Source organism: Leucoraja erinacea, chromosome 10 (genome assembly GCF_028641065.1).
Source record: "Leucoraja erinacea ecotype New England chromosome 10, Leri_hhj_1, whole genome shotgun sequence".
Classification (NCBI taxonomy): Eukaryota; Metazoa; Chordata; class Chondrichthyes; order Rajiformes; family Rajidae; genus Leucoraja; species Leucoraja erinaceus.
This window is the reverse complement of record NC_073386.1, coordinates 1,105,289-1,125,724: the sequence shown is the minus strand read 5'-3', so window position 1 is coordinate 1,125,724 and position 20,436 is coordinate 1,105,289. Positions and strand designations below refer to the sequence as shown.

Sequence of the window (20,436 nt, the reverse complement as noted above, 5' to 3'; positions counted from 1 at the left end):
GTAAACAAGCATCTGTCGTTCCTTGCCTCTACATCTGGTCACCTCATTGCCTTTGTGTATAAAATCAGGAAGAGCTCTGGAAACTTTCAAGAGAGAGCTAGATAGGGCTCTTGAAGATAGCAGTCAGGTCCCCGGTTCGGTCACCCGCTCCTGGCCCCTGCTCTTCCTGCAGTGGGGGAGATGGCGACTGTTGCGGGTTCCGGGCGTACCGGCGTTTAAGCAGCCTGCTCCGATATGGGGAGAAGGCAGGAACGGGGTACTGATTGTGGATAATCAGCCATGATCACATTGAATGGCGGTGCTGGTTTGCTTGGCCTACTCCTACACCTATTGTCTATTGTCTATTGACTAGTGTAGATGGGGCATGTTAGCCGTGGGCAAGTTGGGCCGAAGGGGCTGTTTCCATGCCGTACGACTATAATTCTATGTATGTATTTTTCACACTTTTGTACCACTTGCCCGTTGGGCAAGGGGAGAAGAGGGAGTGACTGGGGTGAGACTGGTCCTTGTCTGGGCATGGGTCACCTACACTGAAGAATGAGTGGCTGAAAGCACTATCTGGGTATCACCTTGTGTGAGAAAGAACTGCAGATGCTGGATAAAATCGAAGGTAGACACAAAATGCTGGAGTAACTCAGCGGGTGAGTCAGCACCTATGGAGAGAAGGGATGGGTGATGTTTTGTGTCGAGACCCTGAATCACACCCATTCCTTCTCTCCATAGATGCTGCCTGTCCCGCTGAGTTACTCCAGCATTATGTGTCTACCCTAGGTATCTCCTTGCTGTACTCAAGAACAAACAGCGGAAGTGGCCAGAAACTCCCCCACAGTCACCATCACAGGCTCAGGTCAGCCGCATCTTAACTATCTGAGTCTTTAGCTGAACCGTGTTATCTGGACAAGATGATCAAGTGTCAAAGGCAGCGGGGGACAATGTGTGGAGGGACCAGTAGCTTCTCACGTGCGATTTGCCACATGTGTCACTTCTGCTTTCTGGAAGTTGATTCAGCAAGATGAACCTGGCTCGTGACACAACCTCCCCCACTGAAGCTGACAGGAGACTGCCAGCAACTCAGCTCTTCACAGCTCAGCAGCTCTTGAAATGAAGACAGGACCACCGTGCAGTCTTCTCCTTCTGATCGTTGCTCTCCTCCACCCCGGCTTGGCTGCCATCTCCTGCAGAAATGAGCTGGGCCAACAGGTGGATTGGTGAGTACGAGAAGTATGGCATTGAAACTTTCCGAATTGTGAAAGGCCTGGAGAGAGTGGATGTGGAGAGGATGTTTCCACCAGTGGGAGAGTCCAGGACCAGAGGGCACAGCCTTGGAATTAAAGGACATACTGATTCTGTTCTATTCTGTTCTGTAGTTTTTTGCACAATCCGCAGGCATTGCCACTTTCATTTCACTGCACATCTTATATGTGTATGTGACAAATAAATTTGACTAGACTTGACGACTTGAGATGAGGAGGAATTTCTTTCGTCAGAGGGTGGTGAATCTGTGGAATTCTTTGCCACAGAAGGCTGTGGAGACCAAGTCAATGGATATTTTTAAGGCAGGGATAGACAGATTCTTGATTAGTACGGGTGTCAGGGGTTGTGGGGAGAAGGCAGGAGAATGGGTTCAGGAGGGATAGATAGATCAGCCATGATTGAATGGTGGAGTAGACTTGATGAGCCGAATGGCCTAATTGTACTCCTATCACTTACGACCTTATGACTACATGGAGTGGTTAACGTTCGGCCCAACTAGTCTATGCTAGCACGGTGGCGCAGCGGTAGAGTTGCTGCCTCACCGCGCCAGAGACCCGGGTGTGATTCTGTCCACTGGTGCTGTCTGTACAGACATTATACCTTCTCCCTGTGACTGCGTGGGTTTTATCCGGGTGCTCCGGTTTCCTCCCACACTCCAAAAAACGTGCAGATTTGTAGGTTAATTGGCCTTGTAAATAGTCCCTAGTGTGTGCAGGGTAGTGTTAGTGTACGGGAACTGGATTGAATTTGGTGGGCAGAAGGACCTGTTTTAGTCGAAAACTAAATCTAAAACAGGCCTTCAAACACAGTACAGGGTACTCATAAATAACATAATAATAAACTAACCATTCAACAATTTATAAAAACTAAAATATTACTGCAAAAAAGCCCAAAGTCCTTAGTGCCACCAAGTTAGTTCATCGGTTTAGTTTTTTAGTATTAGTTTAGAGATACAGCATTCGGCCCATCGAGTCTGCACTGGCCAGCGATCCCCGCACATTAACACTATCCTACACACACTAGGGATAATCTTTTACATTCACACCAAGCCAATTAACTAACAAACCTGCATGTCTTTGGAGTGAGGGGGGAAACTGGAGATCCTGGAGAAAACCCACGCAGGTCACGGGGAGAACGTACAAACTCCGTACAGACAGCACCCGTAGTCGGGATCGAACCCGGGTCTCTGGCGCCGTGAGGCAGCAGCTCTACCGCTGCGCCACCGCGCCGCATTAATAGCTCAAGGGCAAACGCTAACAAAAATGACCACAAACTAATTGACCATAAGCCAACGGGCCTGTTTCCTTCCTGAACGACTCTAAACATGTGGCATTCTCAGGGACTGGCTGGAATTCCTGGCTTGTCTCTGCTCAAGATGGGGAGGGGGTATTCTGGGATACGTCGAGAGCCTGCCTGCTGCCTCCCTATACGGTCTCTTCCCCTCTCTCCGCTGTCAGCAAGCGAGGGGCCCCTCTGCTCTGTGGGAGTCCGTCCATGAGCAAGGCTCCCCCCCCCCCCCCCCTCCTCACAAGGATCAGAAGCCTTTGGCCTAGTGAGTCCACACCATACATTAGTTCTATTCTACACACTAGGAACAAGTTACAATTTTACAGAAGCCAATTAGCCTACAAACTAATGTTAAATTTTAATGTTAAAATTGTACAAGGCATTGGTGAGGCCAATTCTGGAGTATGGTGTACAATTTTGGTCGCATAATTATAGGAAGGACGTCAACAAAATAGAGAGAGTACAGACGAGATTTACTAGAATGTTGCCTGGGTTTCAGCAACTAAGTTACAGAGAAAGGTTGAACAAGTTAGGGCTTTATTCTTTGGAGCGCAAAAGGTTAAGGGGGGACTTGATAGAGGTTTTTAAAATGATGAGAGGGATAGACAGAGTTGACGTGGATAAGCTTTTCCCACTGAGAGTAGGGAAGATTCAAACAAGGGGACATGACTTGAGAATTAAGGGACTGAGGTTTAGGGGTAACATGAGGGGGAACTTCTTTACTCAGAGAGTGGTGGCTGTGTGGAATGAGCTTCCAGTGAAGGTGGTGGAGGCAGGTTCATTTTTATCATTTAAAAATAAATTGGATAATTATATGGACGGGAAGGGAATGGAGGGTTATGGTCTGAGCGCAGGTATATGGGACTAGGGGAGATTACGTGTTCGGCACGGACTAGAAGGGTCGAGATGGCCTGTTTCCGTGCTGTAATTGTTATATGGTTATATGGTTACAAACCTGGACGTCTTTGGAGTGTGGGAGGAAACCAAAGATCCCGGACAAAACCCACGCTGGTCACGGGGAGAACGTACAAACTCCGTACAGACAGCGCCCGTAGTCAGGATGGAACCAGGGTCCCTGGCGCTGTGTGGCGGCAACTCTACCGCTGCACCACCGCGCCGCCCCTGTTTTATGTTCATCTTATCCCCTGTGCTTGTCCTCATAGGTTTGCCGTGTACAAGTTGCCCAGGCACGTGGAACATCGCGCTGGCGGTCTGGGGCTGACGTACATCTACCTGGACCCATCGATGAAGGACTGGCAGAAAGGCAAATACCTGGTCAACGTGACGGAGAGCGCGGTGGGAAGAACCTTACAGCAGCTTTATTCAGCCTACACGTCAAAGGCAAGTGTCTAATGGACTCTGTGGTCAACCTGCATCTATATAATGCCAACATGGCCCTTGCAGTGTTCCATGGTACTGGTTACATGGTAGTGGTTAGTTTAGTTTGCTTAGTTTAGTTTAGCTTATAAATTCATGTTCATATGTTCTAGGAGCAGATTTAGGCCATTCTGCCCATCAAGTCTACTCCACCATCCAATCATGGCTGATTGAAACATATAAGATTATTAAAAAAACCATGTCAAAAAAACCATGTCTGCCTTCCGCAAAGACCGCTCCCTCCGCAACTCCCTTGTCAATTCTTCCCTTCCCTCCCGTACCACCCCCTCCCCGGGCACTTTCCGTTGCAACCGCAAGAAATGCAACACCTGTCCCTTCACCTCCCCCCTCGACTCCATTCAAGGACCCAAGCAATCGTTCCAGGGGTCACAGATTCAGCACTTCAACGCGCCAGAGTGAGCCACAGCGGTCCCCCCGAACAGCACCTCATATTCCGCCTCAGTGCCCGCAACCCGGATGGCATTAAGAATAAGGGGTAGCCCATTTGAGACCAGCGAAAACACTTTTTCGCCACACCTCCGCTCAGAGAGTTCAGCACTTGAGTCCCATTGTGGAATTCTCTTGTCTCCTCCAGAGTGGCAACAGTGGAGGGCTCGGGGGACCTTCGTCTGGACATTACTTTCAATTTTGCTAGCCCTTGCTGTCTCCTCCCCTTCCTTAACCCTCCAGCTGAGCTCCTCCTCCTCCCCTTTTCCTTCCTTCTCCCCCCCCCCACCCCCCATCAGTCTGAAGAAGGGTTTTGGCCCGAAACGGCCTATTTCCTTCGCTCCTGCTTAAAGAGCACCCGCTGAGTTTCTCCAGCATTTGGGGATTATTAAGGGTTTGGACGCTGAAGGCAGGAACGTTCCCGATGTTGGGGGAGTGACCAGGGCCAGATTGAATAAGGGGTCCTATTGAATGGAGTTGTGTCTGTGGAATTCTATGCTTCAGAGGGCGGTGGAGGCCGGTTCTCTGGATACTTTCAAGAGAGAGCTAGATAGGGCTCTTAAAGATAGCGGTCAGGGGATATGGTGAGAAGGCAGGAACGTTGTGGATGATCAGCCATGATCATATAGAATGGCAGTGCTGGCTTGAAGGGCCGAATGGCCTACTCCTGCACCTATTGTCTATTGTCTATTGTCTATCTATCTTTCCCTCTCAACCCCATTTTCCTGCCTTCTCGACATAACCCCTGACACCCGTACTAATCTTTAGTTTGGTTTGGTTTAGTTTAGTAACGTTTAGTTTAGTTTAATTTAGAGATACAGCATGGAAACAGGCCCTTCGGCCCACCGAGTCCACGCTGACCAGCGATCACTTCATACACTAGCACTATCCTACACACTGGGGATAATTTTCAGAAGCCAATTAACCTGCAAACCTGGATGCCTTTGGAGTGTGGGTGGAAATGGGAGCACCCGGGGAAAACGCATAGGGTCACGGGGAGAACGTGCAAACTCCGTACAGACAGCACCCGTGGTCAGGATCGAACCCGGACTCTGGTGCTGTGTGGCAGCATGGCCTATCGCTGTGTCACCGTTCTTGATTCGTACTGATGTCATGGATTATGGGGAGAAAGCAGGAGAATGGGGTTAGGAGGGAGAGATAGATCAGCCATGATCGAATGGCAGAGTAGACTTGATGGGCCGAATGGCCTAAATTCTGCTCCTATCACCTATGACCTTATGACCTTATTGTTCCTTTGTAAACAGGTGAACGACAGTGCGTATTTCATCTACAATGACGCTGCACCCTGGATGCCTTATGACCCAGACCATGGACATACTAAAGGTGGGTCTTCCATACTGTTGCAGCAAGGGTCAGTTCAACAGGACTGGACCTGAATCTGAGGAAGGACATTATTGCCATAGAGGGAGTGCAGAGATGGTTCATCAGACTGATTCCTGGGATGTCAGGACTGTCTTATGAAGAAAGACTGGATAGACTTGGTTTATACTCTCTAGAATTTAGGAGATTGAGAGGGGATCTTATAGAAACTTACAAAATTCTTAAGGGGTTGGACAGGCTAGATGCAGGAAGATTGTTCCCGATGTTGGGGATGTCCAGGACAAGGGGTTACAGCTTAAGGATCAGGTGGAAATCCTTTAAAACCGAGATGAGAAGAACTTTTTTCACACAGAGAGTGGTGAATCTCTGGAACTCTCTGCCACAGAGGGTAGTCGAGGCCAGTTCATTGGCTATATTTAAGCGGGAGTTAGATGTGGCCCTTGTGGCTAAGGGGATCAGAGGGTATGGAGAGAAGGCAGGTACGGGATACTGAGTTGGATGATCAGCCATGATCATATTGAATGGCGGTGCAGGCTCGAAGGGCCGAATGGCCTACTCCTGCACCTAATTTCTATGTTTCTATGTTTCTATGAACGGGAACAAAACACAATCAGCTGCAGTAACTTGGTTGGTCCGGTCGCATCATGATTAGTACGGGTGTCAGGGGTTATGAGGAGAAGTCAGGTGAATGGGGTTAGAAGGGAGAGATAGATCAGCCATGACTGATGGGCCGAATGGCCTAATTCTACTCCTATCACTTATGGCCTAATGACCATCAGAAGGTCAGGCATTAGGCCGACCATCCACCACCCGTTCCCACTAGTTCTATGTTATCCCGCTTTCTCATCCGCTCCCTACACACTAGAGGCAAATTTACCCGGAGCACCCAGAGGAAACCCACGCAGTAACAGTGAGAACGTGCAGACTCCACATAGTCAGCGCATTATGGACTCTAGTGAGGTTGGTGAGGCCACACTTGGAGTTTTGTGTTCAGTTTTGCTCACCCTGCTATAGAAATTCTGCTATTAAGCAGGAAAAAGCGCAGAGATATTTCCAGGACTCATGGGCCTGACCTACCTGGAGAAGTTTGGCAGGCTAGGACTTTATTCCATGGAGAGCAGGAGGATGAGGGGTGATCTTATAGAGGTGTATAAAATCATGAGAGGAATAGAAACATAGAAACATAGAAAATAGGTGCAGGAGTAGGCCATTCGGCCCTTCGAGCCTGCACCGCCATTTAATATGATCACGGCTGATCATTCAACTCAGTATCCTGTACCTGCGTTCTCTCCATACCCCCGATCCCTTTAGCCACAAGGGCCACATCTAACTCCCTCTTAAATATAGCCAATGAACTGGTCTCAACTACTTTCTGTGGCAGAGAGTTCCACAGATTCACCACTCTCTGTGTGAATTTTTTTTTTCTCATCTCGGTCCTAAAAGACTTCCCCCTTATCCTTAAACTGTGACCCCTTGTTCTGGACTTCCCCAACATCGGGAACAATCTTCTTGCATCTAGCCTGTCCAACCCCTCAAGAATTTTGTAAGTTTCTATAAGATCCCATCCTCAATCTTCTAAATTCTAGCGAGTACAAGCCGAGTCTATCCAGTCTTTCTTCATATGAAAGTCCTGCCATCCCAGGAATAGATAGGATGTATGCACAGTCTTTTACCCAGGGTGGGGTGATCAAGAACCAGAGGACATGGGTTTAAGGTGATGGGGGAAAGAAATAATAGGAATCTGAGGTGCAACTTTTTCACAAAGTGGATGGTGTGTAGTTGGAACGGACTGCCAGAGGCGGTAGTTGAGGTGTGTACAATAACAACATTTAAAAGATGTTTGGACAGGTACGTGGATAGGAAAGATTTAGTGAAGATTGGGCCAAACGTGGGCAGGTCGGATTTGTAAGCAGAATTGTATACAGTGGACTGGGAAAATGGGCTGGACTAGTGTAGTAGTTGGTCGACTTGGGCAAGTTGGGCTGAAGGGCCTGTTTCCGTGCTGTATGCATCTATGGAAGGATTAAGGCGGAGGAGATTGGTGCAGGATTTCCGCTCCCTTCTCCGGACAGCATACCTTGGAGTCATGTTTGAATAACCTAATTAATATACAACAGATGAATATTGTTGACCATTGTGAAATGGAATGGTCCACAAGGGTCACGTACATTGTTTGTTCAATAAGCCAAATCCTTCATGGCTTGGCACAACACTGCGTTTACTCAACACACACACGGTTTCTGATCAAATATCATCTTGTGTTTTCTGTCCCAAACGTTTAAACTTTGCTCTTATCCCGTTCTCTCCAAGTTTAGTTTAGTTTAGAGATACAGCCACGCTAACAGGCCCTTCGGCCCACTGGGTCCGCGCCGACCAGCGATCCCCGCACGTTAACGCTATCCCACACCCACAAGGGACAATGTTTACATTTACCAAGCCGATTAACCTACAAACCTTTGGATTGTGGGAGGAAACTGAAGGTCTAGGAGGAAACCCACGCAGAGAACGTACAAACTCCGTACAGACCGCACCCTTAGTCGGGATCGAACCCGGGACTCCGGCGCTACATTTGCTGTAAGGCAGCAACTCTACCGCTGCGCCACCGTGACCGCCCGCGATCGCTGTGTGAACTCGGCTTCCCTCGAACATTATTCAGGGCGGCACCAGTGGCGCAGCAGGTGGAGCTGCTGCCTCGTAGTGCCAGAGACCCGGGTTCCATCCTGACCCCGGTGTGTAGTTTGCACATTCTGCCTTTCACACAGAGGGTTGTGAATCTGTGGAATTCTCTGCCTCAGGGGGCGGTGGAGTCCAATTCTCTGGATGCTTTCAAGGGAGAGCTAGATAGACCTCTTGAAGATAGTGGAGTCAGGGGATATGGGGAGAAACATAGAAACATAGAAACATAGATATTAGGTGCAGGAGTAGGCCATTCAGCCCTTCGAGCCTGCACCGCCATTCAATATGATCATCGCTGATCATCCAACTCAGTATCCCGTACCTGCCTTCTCTCCATACCCCCTGATCCCCTTAGCCACAAGGGCCACATCTAACTCCCTCTTAAATATAGCCAATGAACTGGCCTCAACTACCCTCTGTGGCAGAGAGTTCCAGAGATTCACCACTCTCTGTGTGAAAAAAAGTTATTCTCATCTCTGTTTTAAAGGATTTCCCCCTTATCCTTAAGCTGTGACCCCTTGTCCTGGACTTCCCTAACATCGGGAGCAATCTTCCTGCATCTAGCCTGTCCAACCCCTTAAGAATTTTGTAAGTTTCTATAAGATCCCCTCTCAATCTCCTAAATTCTAGAGAGTATAAACCAAGTCTATCCAGTCTTTCTTCATAAGACAGTCCTGACATCCCAGGAATCAGTCTGGTGAACCTTCTCTGCACTCCCTCTATGGCAATAATATCCTTCCTCAGATTTGGAGACCAGAACTGTACGCAATACTCCAGGTGTGGTCTCACCAAGACCCTGTACAACTGCAGTAGAACCTCCCTGCTCCTATACTCAAATCCTTTTGCTATGAAAGGCAGGAACGGGGGGCACTGATTGTAGAAGATCAGCCATGATCACAATGAATGGCGGTGCTGGCTTGAAGGGCCGAATGGCCTACTCCTGCATCTATTGTCTATTGTCTATTGACCGCATGGATTTATTCCAAGAAAAAAGACGTGCGGTTTTTGTAGGTTAACTCTCTAAGTTGTAAATTGTCTCTAGTGTGTAGGGAGTGGATGAGAAAGTGGGATAACTACTTAAAAGAAACATGGACAGGTACGTGGATAGGACAGGCTTGGAGGTATATGAGCCAAACACAGGCAGGTGGGACTAGTGTAGATGGGGCATCTTGGTCGGTGTGGGCAAGTTGGGTTGGTCTGAAGAAGGGTCTGGACCTGAAACGTCACCCATTCCTTCTCTCCAGAGATGCTGCCTGTCCCGCTGTGTTACTCCCAGCATTTAGTGCCTATCTTGGGCTGGTACGACTGTGACTCTGTGACTCTATAACTAGTGTGAACGGGTGATCAATGGTCGGCGTGGACTCGGTGGGCCGCAGGGCTCCTGAATTTCCTGCTGGATCTCTAAACTAAACGTCAGGTACACAAGGTTTGTGAGCCAAGGTCATGGCTGCCTGCGGGGATTGTGTGGGTTATCTGAGCCAGAACGCTACTGTATCGCTCTTGTTGCTCTGTCACTCGATAATGTAACTACCCGTCATCTGCAACGCAAACCTGCGTCCAATGACCCTCTTACAAAATCAACCCGTTCCCCTTTAACCCAAAGCCGTAATTTTCCATTCATTATCCTTGTCGCTACATCACTGGAGTTACTGAATTGCTGCCAACAGTCTGAGGGTCATAAGGTCATAAGTGATAGGAGCAGAATTAGGCCATTCGGCCCATCAAGTCCACTCCGCCATTCAATAATGGCTGATCTATCTCTCCCTCTCAACCCCATTCTCCTGCCTTCTCCCCATAACCACTGACACCCGTACTAATCAAGAATCTATCTATCTCTGCCTTTAAAATATCCACTTACTTGGCCTCCACAGCCTTCTCTGGCGAAGAATTCCACAGATTCACCACCCTCTGATTAAAGAGATTCCACCTCATCTCCTTCCTAAAGGAACGTCCTTTAATTCTGAGGCTGTGACCTCTGGTCCTAGATTCTGCCACTGGTGGAAACATCCTTTTCACATCCACTCTATCCAGGCCTTTCACTATTCGAGAAGTGGTTTAGTATAATGTAAAAATAAATGATTGAATTTAGGAAGACTTTTGTTAAGGTCCCGCACGGTAAACTGATCTGCAAGGTGGGATCAAGAACAGAGGTAAGAGTGTTTAATAGTAAGATTAAACGAGAACTTACCAGTTTGAAGTTTGATCTTTATTTTATGAGGAGTTACGATGAGGGATTACGTGAAGACGCCGCCAGCACGCATGCGCGGCATACTTCAAAGCAGTGGCGAGCTTGCCCCATCTCCCGGAGCAAGTCTCGCTGGAGCATTTGCTCCATGAGCCTTTCCATTCGGCTCAAACGGCCACCTTTGCCGCTCTCGGCGGTGAGTCTTCCGCATCGGACTCGTCTGAGTATACCGGCCGGTCCGACTTCCGTTTTGCCTTACCTCCAGCCCGCTGCTGTTGTTCAGGCTGCGCTAGTGGCGCTGGGCTCGGCTCGGAAATGCTGTCGGTGACTGTGGACCGCAGCGTGTGCGGTCCAGGTGCTGCTGGTCGCCCCCCACTGATGGAACCCTCCTGTTCCGTTGCAGTCGAACGGGGTGCGACCTTCCTTGCTTGTTTTCCCTTGTTCATGATCCTGTGTGAATAAACCAGGACAAGGGTTCGAAAAGACACAACCTCGGTGTAAGTTTACTCTGCAAGCACTGTAAGGCAGCAACTCTACCGCTGTAAGGCAGCAACTCTACCGCTGCTCCACCGTGCCGTTCGTAGATCTCAGAAGATCATAAATTTCTTAAAGATTAAAATATCCTTTTCACACAGAGGGTGGTGGGTATGTGGAACGAGGAGGTATTGAGGCTGGTTCTATAACACCATTTACAGGGCGGCACGATGGCGCAGCAGTAGAGTTGCTGCCTCACAGCGCCAGAGACCCAGGTTCCTTCCTACGAGGGTTGATTGGATGGAGATTGTACGCTCTCCCCGTGACCGCTAGGGTTTCTCCCACACACCCGGTGTGGGCAAGTTAGGCCAAAGGCCTGTTTCCACACTGTATCACTCTATGATTCCATGACCAAAGACGTACAGGTTTGCAGGTTACATTTGGCTTTGGTAAAATTGTAAACATTGCCCCCCTAGTGTGTGGGATACTGCTAGTGTACGGGGTGGCCGCTAACCTAAAACTAAATTAAGATGGATGGTATTAAGCGAGTGATGGTGCAGACGAGATTCACAAATGTTGTTGCAGGAACTGGAGGGCATATGGGCTATACGAGAGTGGAGTCTTTGGAGAATCGGAGGCTGAGGTGTGGGCTTATAGTGTTCTGTAGAAGCATGAGGGACATGGATAAGGTGGATGTTCACAGTCTTTTAGTTTTAGTTTAGTTGAGAGATACTGCGCGGAAACAGGCCCTTCGGCCCACCGAGTCCGCACTGACCAGCGATCCCCGCGCACTAACACTATCCTACACACACGAGGGACAATTTACATTTATACCAAAACCAATGAACCTACAAACCTGCACGTCTTTGGAGCGTGGGAGGGAAGTGAAGATCTCGGAGAAAACTCACGCAGTTCACGGGTAGAACGTCCAAACGTGGGAAAAAGAAAGGAAGAGGCGGAGAGAGTAGGCTGGGAAGGAGGGAGAAAGCAGGACTACCTGAAATTGGAGAAGTCAATGTTCATACCGCTGGGGTGTAAACTGCCCAAGCGAAATATGAGCCGCTGCTCCTCCAATTTGTGGTGGGACTCACTCTGGCCATGGAGGAGGCCCAGGACAGAAAGGTCAGATTCGGAATGGGAGGGGGAGTTGAAGTGCTGGGCCACCGGGAGATCATGTTGGTTATTGTGAACTGAGCGGAGGTGTTGGGCGAAAAAGGTCATTAATCCGAGGTGGAAGCCCGTGATGTGATCCTATTAGCAACTCCCTCTAGTGGTTGAGTGGCTCAAAATATAAAATCTGCTTCTCACACAGACCTAAACGCTGTGTTCTCTCTGGCTTCACACATTGAACATTGCTATTGTTTATAGAAAGACACAAAGTGCTGGAGTAACTCAGCAGGTCAGGCAGCATCTCTGCAGAACATGGATGGGGTGACATTTCGGGTTAGAAACATAGAAACATCTTTTAACGCTGTGCCATTCGGCCCTTCGAGCCTGGCTTCACATCATGAACAGTTCCCGTATTGTCTTATGGCCAAAGACTTAAATATACAAAACTGGCCTGACTACCCTCTGCGGCAGAGAGTTCAAGAGATTCAGCACTCTCTGTGTGAAAAAAGTTCTTCTCATCTCGGTTTTAAAGGATTTCCCCCTTATCCTTAAGCTGTGACCCCTTGTCCTGGACTTCCCCAACATGGGGAACAATCTTCCTGCATCTAGCCTGTCCCACCCCTTAAGAATTCTGTAGGTTTCTATAAGATCACCTCTCAATCTCCTAAATTCTAGAGAGTATAAACTAAGTTGGGATCCTTCTTCAGACTATACTGAGTATAGAAGTTTAGTTTAGTTTGGTTTAGTTTAGAGGTACAGCATGGAAACAGGCCATTCCGTTCACCGCGTCTGCATGGATCAGCGATCCCCGCACATTAACATGATCCTACATACCAAGCCAATTAACCTACCAACTTGCACGTCTTTTGGAGTGTGGGAGGAAACCAGAGTACTCGGAGAAAACCCACGCAGGTCATGGGGAGAGCGTGCAAACTCCGTACAGACAGCACCCGTAGTCAGGATCACAGCCGGGTCTCTGGCACTGTGAGGCAGCAACTCTAGCGCTGCGCCACCGTGCCACCCTAGTGTATGGGGAACGCCGGTCGGCACAGAATCGGTGGGCCGAAGGGCCTGTTTCTGCTTGGTATCTTTAAACTAAACTAAAGTAGACTCCGGTCTCGAGCTCGGACTGCATCTTTCATCCTAAGCCTCATTGTTGCACTGTCTAATTTCAGGGGTGCTGATGTTTGACAGAGTCCAGGGGTTCTGGCTGATGCACAGTGTTCCTAATTTCCCTCCCGGCGTGGAGCAGGGGTATTCCTGGCCAAACTCCGGACGGAGAAATGGACAGAGCTTCCTGTGTGTTACAATCCCGTACCACCAGGTGGCAGAGATCGGTAAGGAACAATTGTTTCGTTTAATCTGATCAGCGATCCCCGCATATTAGTTCTACACCATCCTACACACACTGGGGACAATTTACATTCATAGCAAGCCAATCAACCTCCAAACCTGTACGTCTTTGGAGTGTGGGAGGAAACCGAAGATCTCGGAGAAAACCCACGCAGGTCACGGGGAGAACGTGCAAACTCCGTACAGGCAGCGCCCGTAGTCAGGATCGAACCCGGGTCTCTGAAACCACTGTAAGGCAGCAACTCTACCACTGTGCCACCATGCTGCCCACGTGTAGGAATACTGGCTTTGACTTGCACAAAACATTATTAGCTTATCCTGTATCTGTACACTGTAAATGACTCGATCAAAATTTCCCCAAGGAATAAAGTCCGAGCCTGCACAACCTTTCCCTATAGCTCAGGCCTTCGAGTCCTGGCAATATCCTCTTCTACACTCGTTCCAGCAAAACAACATCTTTCCTCTAAATGCGGCCTCACCAATGTCTTGTACAACTGTAACAGGATAGACACAAACAGCTGGAGTAACTCAGCGGGACAGGCAGCATCTCTGGAGAGAAGGAATGGGTGACGTTTTGGGTTGCGACCCTTCTTTGGACAGCTGGGAAACTGTCTGAAGAAGGGATTTGACCCATTTCTTCTCTCCAGAGATGCTGCCTGTCCTGTTGAGTTACTCCAGCTTTTTGTGTCTATCTTTGATGTACCTGCAGTATATTGCATCTCTATTTAACTAAGGTTATGTTTAATTCTTGTCTTGCCTTTTATCTGTGAACAACGCTCCCTCTCCATGACCAGCCTAATAGACGTCACCATCTATCCTTGTGGGCACTCGTCAATAAGCACCAAGACCTGGCATGGCTGGCGGTGAGGGGAGCCCTCCCAGTCAGATCCTTCCTGCACCGTCGGAACCTCACTACCAGCGCACGTTGCCCTTGGGACGGCTGCTATGGAGAGGAGGGTGTGGGCAAAGAGAGTCTGGAGAAGTTTGCAAGGGTCCTCATCAGGGAAGCTTTCAGATACGGACATCGAATGCTGCTGGGAGGTCATCAACTCATTAAAAGGCATTCTTTGGTCGGTCCGAGCTTTGTGGACCTCCCAGCAGAGCGAGATGTTGTTGACTGGCCCGCTGCAGACTACAGGAGTACGTGCTGAGGGAGGCTCTGTGGGGGAGGACCACAGTCTAGGGTGCTTCTGCTGCTGGACATTGTGGGGCTATGTCCCTGTTTGAGGGGTGTCTCCACAATGCCCCTCAAACAAGGGAAGGGAGATCGCCCCAGGGGGCCACATGAGTGGCAAGGGTAACATTGTGTAAATACTGCATAGTGATGCATTGAATGTATGCATAGTCTCTGAGAATGTCGGAAGAGTATCTTGCACAGTACCTGTTTTATATCGGAATGAACTGTAAATGCTGGTTTAAACCGGTTAGACACAAAATGCTGGAGGAATGGTCTGAAGAAGGGTCTCGACCCGAAACGTCACCCATTCCTTCTCTCCAGAGATGCTGCCTGTCCTGATGGGTTACTCCAGCATTTTGTGTCTATCACCTGTCCTGTATATATTTTTTTTACTCTGAATAAAGTTTATTTAGATATTTATAAATCTATCCTTGTAGGCGACCAGTTGTCGTACTCCAACCCACAGGTCTACAATTGGACTCTTCCTCACCTCTTCCTGCCCGAGCTCTCTCACCTGCAGATTGTGGCTAAAGGTGGTAGCCTTGCTCGGATACCGTGGATACGGCGAGCCAAACTAATGACCACGGGGGGAGTCTCGTTCCAGAGTTTTGCAAAGTACAAGCTCCTCGGAGACGGTAAGTTCAATGGCTCGATGCTGCTTTACTAACACGTGTGCCCTGCACGGTGAAATGCTTCTTGCATCACTCACACACACACACGCACGAGTCGCCATATATTGCCGCCATTTACACAAAGTCCAAAGTCCAGCACTCGATGTACTGGAGCAGCTCCAGATCCAGGCGAGCCCCAGGCTGCTGCGGGGCCTCTTCCGTCACCCTCGACCGGCTCGACCCACCGACCCACGTCCCTCTCCTCGCCCGCCCGCCCGACCCTCTCTGTGAGTGGAGGCATTGAAAAGAGTGCAGAGGAAGTCGCGCTGCCTCGGCAAGGCCAGCAGCATAATGGACCTGTTGCACCCCGGTCACTCCCTCCTCTCCCCTCTCCCATCATGCAAAAGGTACAGAAGTGTGAAAACGCACAGCTCCAGATTCAGGGACAGTTTCTTCCCAGCTGTTATCAGGCAACTGAATCATCCTAACACTAACTAAAGATATGTGCCGACCTACCATCTATCTCATTGGTGACCTTCGGACTATCTTTAACCCGACATTACCTTGCACTGAACGTTATTTCCTTTATCCCGTATCAGTACATTGTGGACGGCTCGATTATAATCATGTATTGTCTTTCCGCGGGCTGGTTAGCACACAACAAAAGCTTTTCACCTCGGTGACAATAATTTCCGAGGTTTCCGTGCGGTTCCCGGAGGTTGCAGGTGGTTGCCGGAGGTTGCAGGTAGTGGAAGCAGGTAGGGAGACTGACAAAAACCTCCGGGAACCGCACGGAAACCTTGGGTAGGGCGCAAAGTCTCCAGAGGTTTCCGTTCAGGTTTCCTAAGTGGGACAGGGGCAATAGGTAAAACTAAAGAGTATGGCTGTTCGCATTCCACAGGATGACATAGTGGAAACCCGACATAGATTATGGAACGGGTCAGCTATAGCAAAACTAGACATGGATCAAATCAGTAATCCTTGGAAGACGTGGAAAAGCTTTTCCCACTGAGAGTAGGGAAGATTCAAACAAGGGGACATGACATGAGAATTAAGGGACTGAAGTTTAGGGGTAACATGAGGGGGAACTTCTTTACTCAGAGAGTGGTAGCAGTGTGGAATGAGCTTCCAGTGAAGGTGGTGGAGGCAGGTTCGTTTATATCATTTAAAAATAAATTGGATAGTTATATGGATGGGAAGGGAATGGAGGGTTATGGTCTGAGCGCAGGTATATGGGACTAGGGGAGATTATGTGTTCGGCACGGACTAGAAGGGTCGAGATGGCCTGTTTCCGTGCTGTAATTGTTATATGGTTATTATATGGTAATAGTGATTGATCTACACAAAGTGCCTGTTTTCACACTGTGTCTCTAAACTAAACTATTATTGTTAATAATTGAATACATTTATTTTTGAAAATAAATAAACAATGCTGGTTTTTCCTTCAGACATCTATGCGGCCTGGGTTGCCCAGAGCCTGGGTACGGATTTGCTGGTGCAGTCCTGGAGGAGAGGGAAGCATGTGCTGCCGTCTAACTGCTCCCTGCCCAAACACGTTTACAATGTGGATATGCTCGAGCTGCCGGGACCTGCCCTCTTCAACACCAGGCAGGACCACTCCAAGTGGTGCGTGTCCCCGCGGCCTGCCCGTGGCTGGTTCTGCATCGCCGATCTCAACCGCACACCCTGGCAGATGTGGAGGAGTGGCGGCCTGCTCTGCACCCAGAACCCCTCGCTCTACAGAGCTTTCCGCAAGCTGGTGTCCCACTACAAGAATTGTTCCTAAGTCACAGAGTGAAAAACCCCGAGTTATAGAATCGTAGAGTCTAAACGTTATCTCTTGTCTGGACCCGAAACGTTCCTTCTCTCCAGAGATGCTGCCTGTCCCCGCTGAGTTACTCCAGCATTTTGTTTCTATCTTCGGTTTAAACCAGCATCTGCAGTTCCTTCCTACACATTCCCCTATCATGCATCTGTTCTCTGTAAATGGCTCGAATGTGATCATGTGTAGTCTTGCCGCTGAATGGTTAGCACACAACAAAAGCTTTTTGCTGTACCTCGGTACACGTGGCAATAAACTAAACTGAAACATAGAGTCATGCAGCATGGAAACAGGCACTTCAGCAAAATCGGAACAGCTTATTCCCCTATCAAAGACTTGTCCCGCACCGGTCATTCCTTCTTCTCCCCGCTCCCGTCCGGCAGAAGGTACAAAAGCTTGAAAGCGCGCACCGCCAGACTCAGGAATAGCTTCATCCCCTCTGTTATCTGACTTATGAACGGTCCTTCCATAAACCAGGGTACTGTCCGATTCACCTCCACCCCATTGCAGACATTGGACTTTGTCTCTGGAACTGATGTGCTACAATGCTGAGAACTATATCCTGCACTCTGTATCTTCCTCTTTGCTCTACCTGTTGTACTTGAGTTTGACTTCATTTTTGTATCTATGCATGGTATTGTCTGAACTGATGGGATAGCATGCAAACCAAGGCTTTTCACTGCACACATGAAATAATAAATGGAAACTTAGCAATACAAATTGTAATTTATGTCTAACTTGGTTGTATTTAACATTGTTGTATTTGATCTGCAGCTGCCATGTGGCCAAGGATTGTGTTCCCTTTCTGATCTTCTATGTACTCAAGCGGTACGGTGGCGCAGCGGTAGAGCTACTGCCTTCTGGCGCCAGAGACCCGAGTTCGATCCTGACTACAGGTGCCAGTCTGTATGGAGTTTGTACCTTCTCCCCGTGACCTGCGTGGGTTTTCCCTGAGATCTTCGGTTTCCTCCCACACTCCAAAGACGTGCAGATTTGTGGGTTAATTGGCTTGGTATGAATGTAAAATCGTCCCTAGGATATGGATAGTTAAAGCGTGTGGGATAGTGTAAATGTGCGTGGATCGCTGGTCGGTGCGGATTCGGTGAGCCGAAGGGCCCGTTTCCAAGCTGTATCCCTAAACTGAGCTCAACTACTCCATCTGGAAGATGGAATCATGGGATGTGGGGAAAAAGCACGAACGGGGTACTGATTCTGGATGATCAGCCGTTGAATGGCGGTGCTGGCTCGAAGGGCCGAATGGCCTCCTCTTACACCTATTTTCTCTGTTTCTATGTAAGTTCTGTAAGGTTCTACACTATTTAGTCATAGTCGTACAGAATGGAAACAGACCCTGCAGCCCAACTTTCCATGCCGACCACAATGCCCCATCTAGGCTAGTTCCATTTCATAGAGGCCAAAGGTCAAACAGCACGGAAACAGGACCTTCAGCCCAACTCATCCATCCCAACCAAGACGCCCCATCAAGATGCCCCATCTGCCCACATTTGGCCCATATTCATGTCCATTTATTTCATTGCATTTAAGTAGAAACCGCTGACTTGGTCTTCAAAATAAATAAAAGTGATGTATTCTGAGAATTGTTTTGGATTTCTAAGAGGATATTGGACCAGAATTTGCAAACAGCAGTGAGACATCCATTCACTCATGAATTTGCCGTGACCAGAATAAAGGGAAGTCAAATGGAACTGTCGATGCTGGAATCTGGAGCAAAACACAAAGTGCTGGAGGAACAGAGGGTCAGGCAGCATCTGTGGAGGGAATGGTCTCCCCTCTTCGATACACATCCATTTCTCCCACTATCCCTCCTCATCCCCTTCAAGACGTTGGTGAGGCCACACTTGGAGTCTTGTCTTCTAACCCTGCTGTGGGAAGGGTGTTATTAAGCTGGAAAGAGTGCAGAGAGATTCACAAGGGCCTCAGAAATGGGGAGAGGTTGAGCAGGCTAGGACTTTATTCCTTTGAGAGCAAGAGGTTGGGTGATCTTATAAACTCATGAGATGAATAGTCCCTCACTCCTGTCAGACCCAGAAAGCGAGACGATCACGGCTCTCTGAGCTGCGAATAATACTGAACGCATGTCTCCTCATCTTCAGAAATGAATATCCTTCACTTCTGAGGCTATGACCTCTGGTCCTAGACTATCCCACTAATGGAAACATCCTTTCCACATCTAGAAGGAAATGGCAAAATGTCTTTCTCCTGCGTTAATGCGAGGGTCAACATCTCTACCCCTGCAGAAGCAAGAGCCAGCAAACCTAACCCTGGAAAACACTTTCTCTGATGTACCAAAATCGAAGAGAACCAAATAGTGAAAGGTCTGGATAGAATGGACGTGGAGAGGATGTTTCCACTAGTGGGAGAGTCTGAGACCAGAGGTCACAGCCTCGGACTAAATGGACGTTCCTTTAAGAAGGAGATGAGTAATTTCTTCAGTCAGAGGGTGGTGAATCTGTGGAATTCATTGCCACAGAAGGTTGTGAAGGTCAAGTCAATGGATATTTTAAAGGCAGAGATAGATAGATTGTTGATTAGTACGGGTGTCAGGGATTTAGTTTAGTTTAGAGATACAGCGTGGAAACAGGCCATTCAGCCCACAGGGTCCATGCTGACCAGCGATCCTTTCACACTAACACTACCCTGCACACACTCGGGACAATTTACATTTACACCACGCCAATTAACCTACAAACCTGTATGTCTTTGGAATGTGGGAGGTGTTTTTTTTAATACTGGTTTTAAATGTGGATATGTGGGGGGCGGGGGGGGGGGGGGGGAAACTGTTTAAAATCTCTTCCCTGTCCGGGAGACCCGACCTTTTCCCTGTCGGGTCTCCGTTGTCGTTGGGGCCTAGCACCGCGGAGCGGCCTCCAACCTGGACGACCCGGGGGCTCGGGAGACTGCGGAGCTGCGGACTACTCACCATCGTGGGGCTGGCCGGCCTCGGAGCGTGGGGAGCGGTGGTGACTCGCTGCTGCGACTCGACTCCTGGGGCTCGGAGGCTCCAGCAACGCAGCCGCAGGTCCGGTGGACTGGGACATCGGGAGCTCGCGGGTCCGGGTTGAGGAGACTGCTTCCCGGAGCTCCCGCAACTCGACTTCTCCAGCCCGTGTCGCGGGGTTGGAACGACCCGGAGCGGGGCCGTACATCGCCCGGCGCGGCTTCATGGCCGTGGGACAATACAGCGCCCGCCGGGGGCTCCAACATTGTGACTTTTAGACCGGGACCGGGGCCGTAAATCGCCCGGCACGGCCTAAAAATGGCCTTGGAACTTATCATCGCCCGCCTGGGGCTTGGAGATCGG

At 49.1% G+C, this 20,436-nt stretch overlaps 1 protein-coding gene across 1 annotated transcript; it reads left to right on the top strand.

The window, feature by feature from the left end:
- Positions 1–994: 994 nt before the first annotated feature.
- On the top strand, positions 995–17,834 carry dnase2b (deoxyribonuclease II beta). The gene is made up of 6 exons (XM_055641284.1): positions 995–1,208; positions 3,705–3,882; positions 5,631–5,709; positions 13,327–13,488; positions 15,119–15,316; positions 16,741–17,834. Exons 1-6 carry the CDS (start codon positions 1,102–1,104, stop codon positions 17,076–17,078), a joined length of 1,062 nt encoding a protein of 353 aa, XP_055497259.1. The 5' UTR covers positions 995–1,101; the 3' UTR covers positions 17,079–17,834.
- The last annotated feature ends 2,602 nt before the right edge of the window (positions 17,835–20,436 follow it).

Excerpts from the sequence above, each read along its gene's own strand:
- dnase2b (XM_055641284.1), top strand. The coding sequence starts at position 1,102 with ATGAAGACAGGACCACCGTGCAGTCTTCTCCTTCTGATCGTTGCTCTC. Across the intron at positions 1,209-3,704 it reads CTGGGCCAACAGGTGGATTG|GTTTGCCGTGTACAAGTTGC; the intron begins GTGAGTACGAGA and ends TTGTCCTCATAG. Across the intron at positions 13,489-15,118 it reads CCACCAGGTGGCAGAGATCG|GCGACCAGTTGTCGTACTCC; the intron begins GTAAGGAACAAT and ends CTATCCTTGTAG.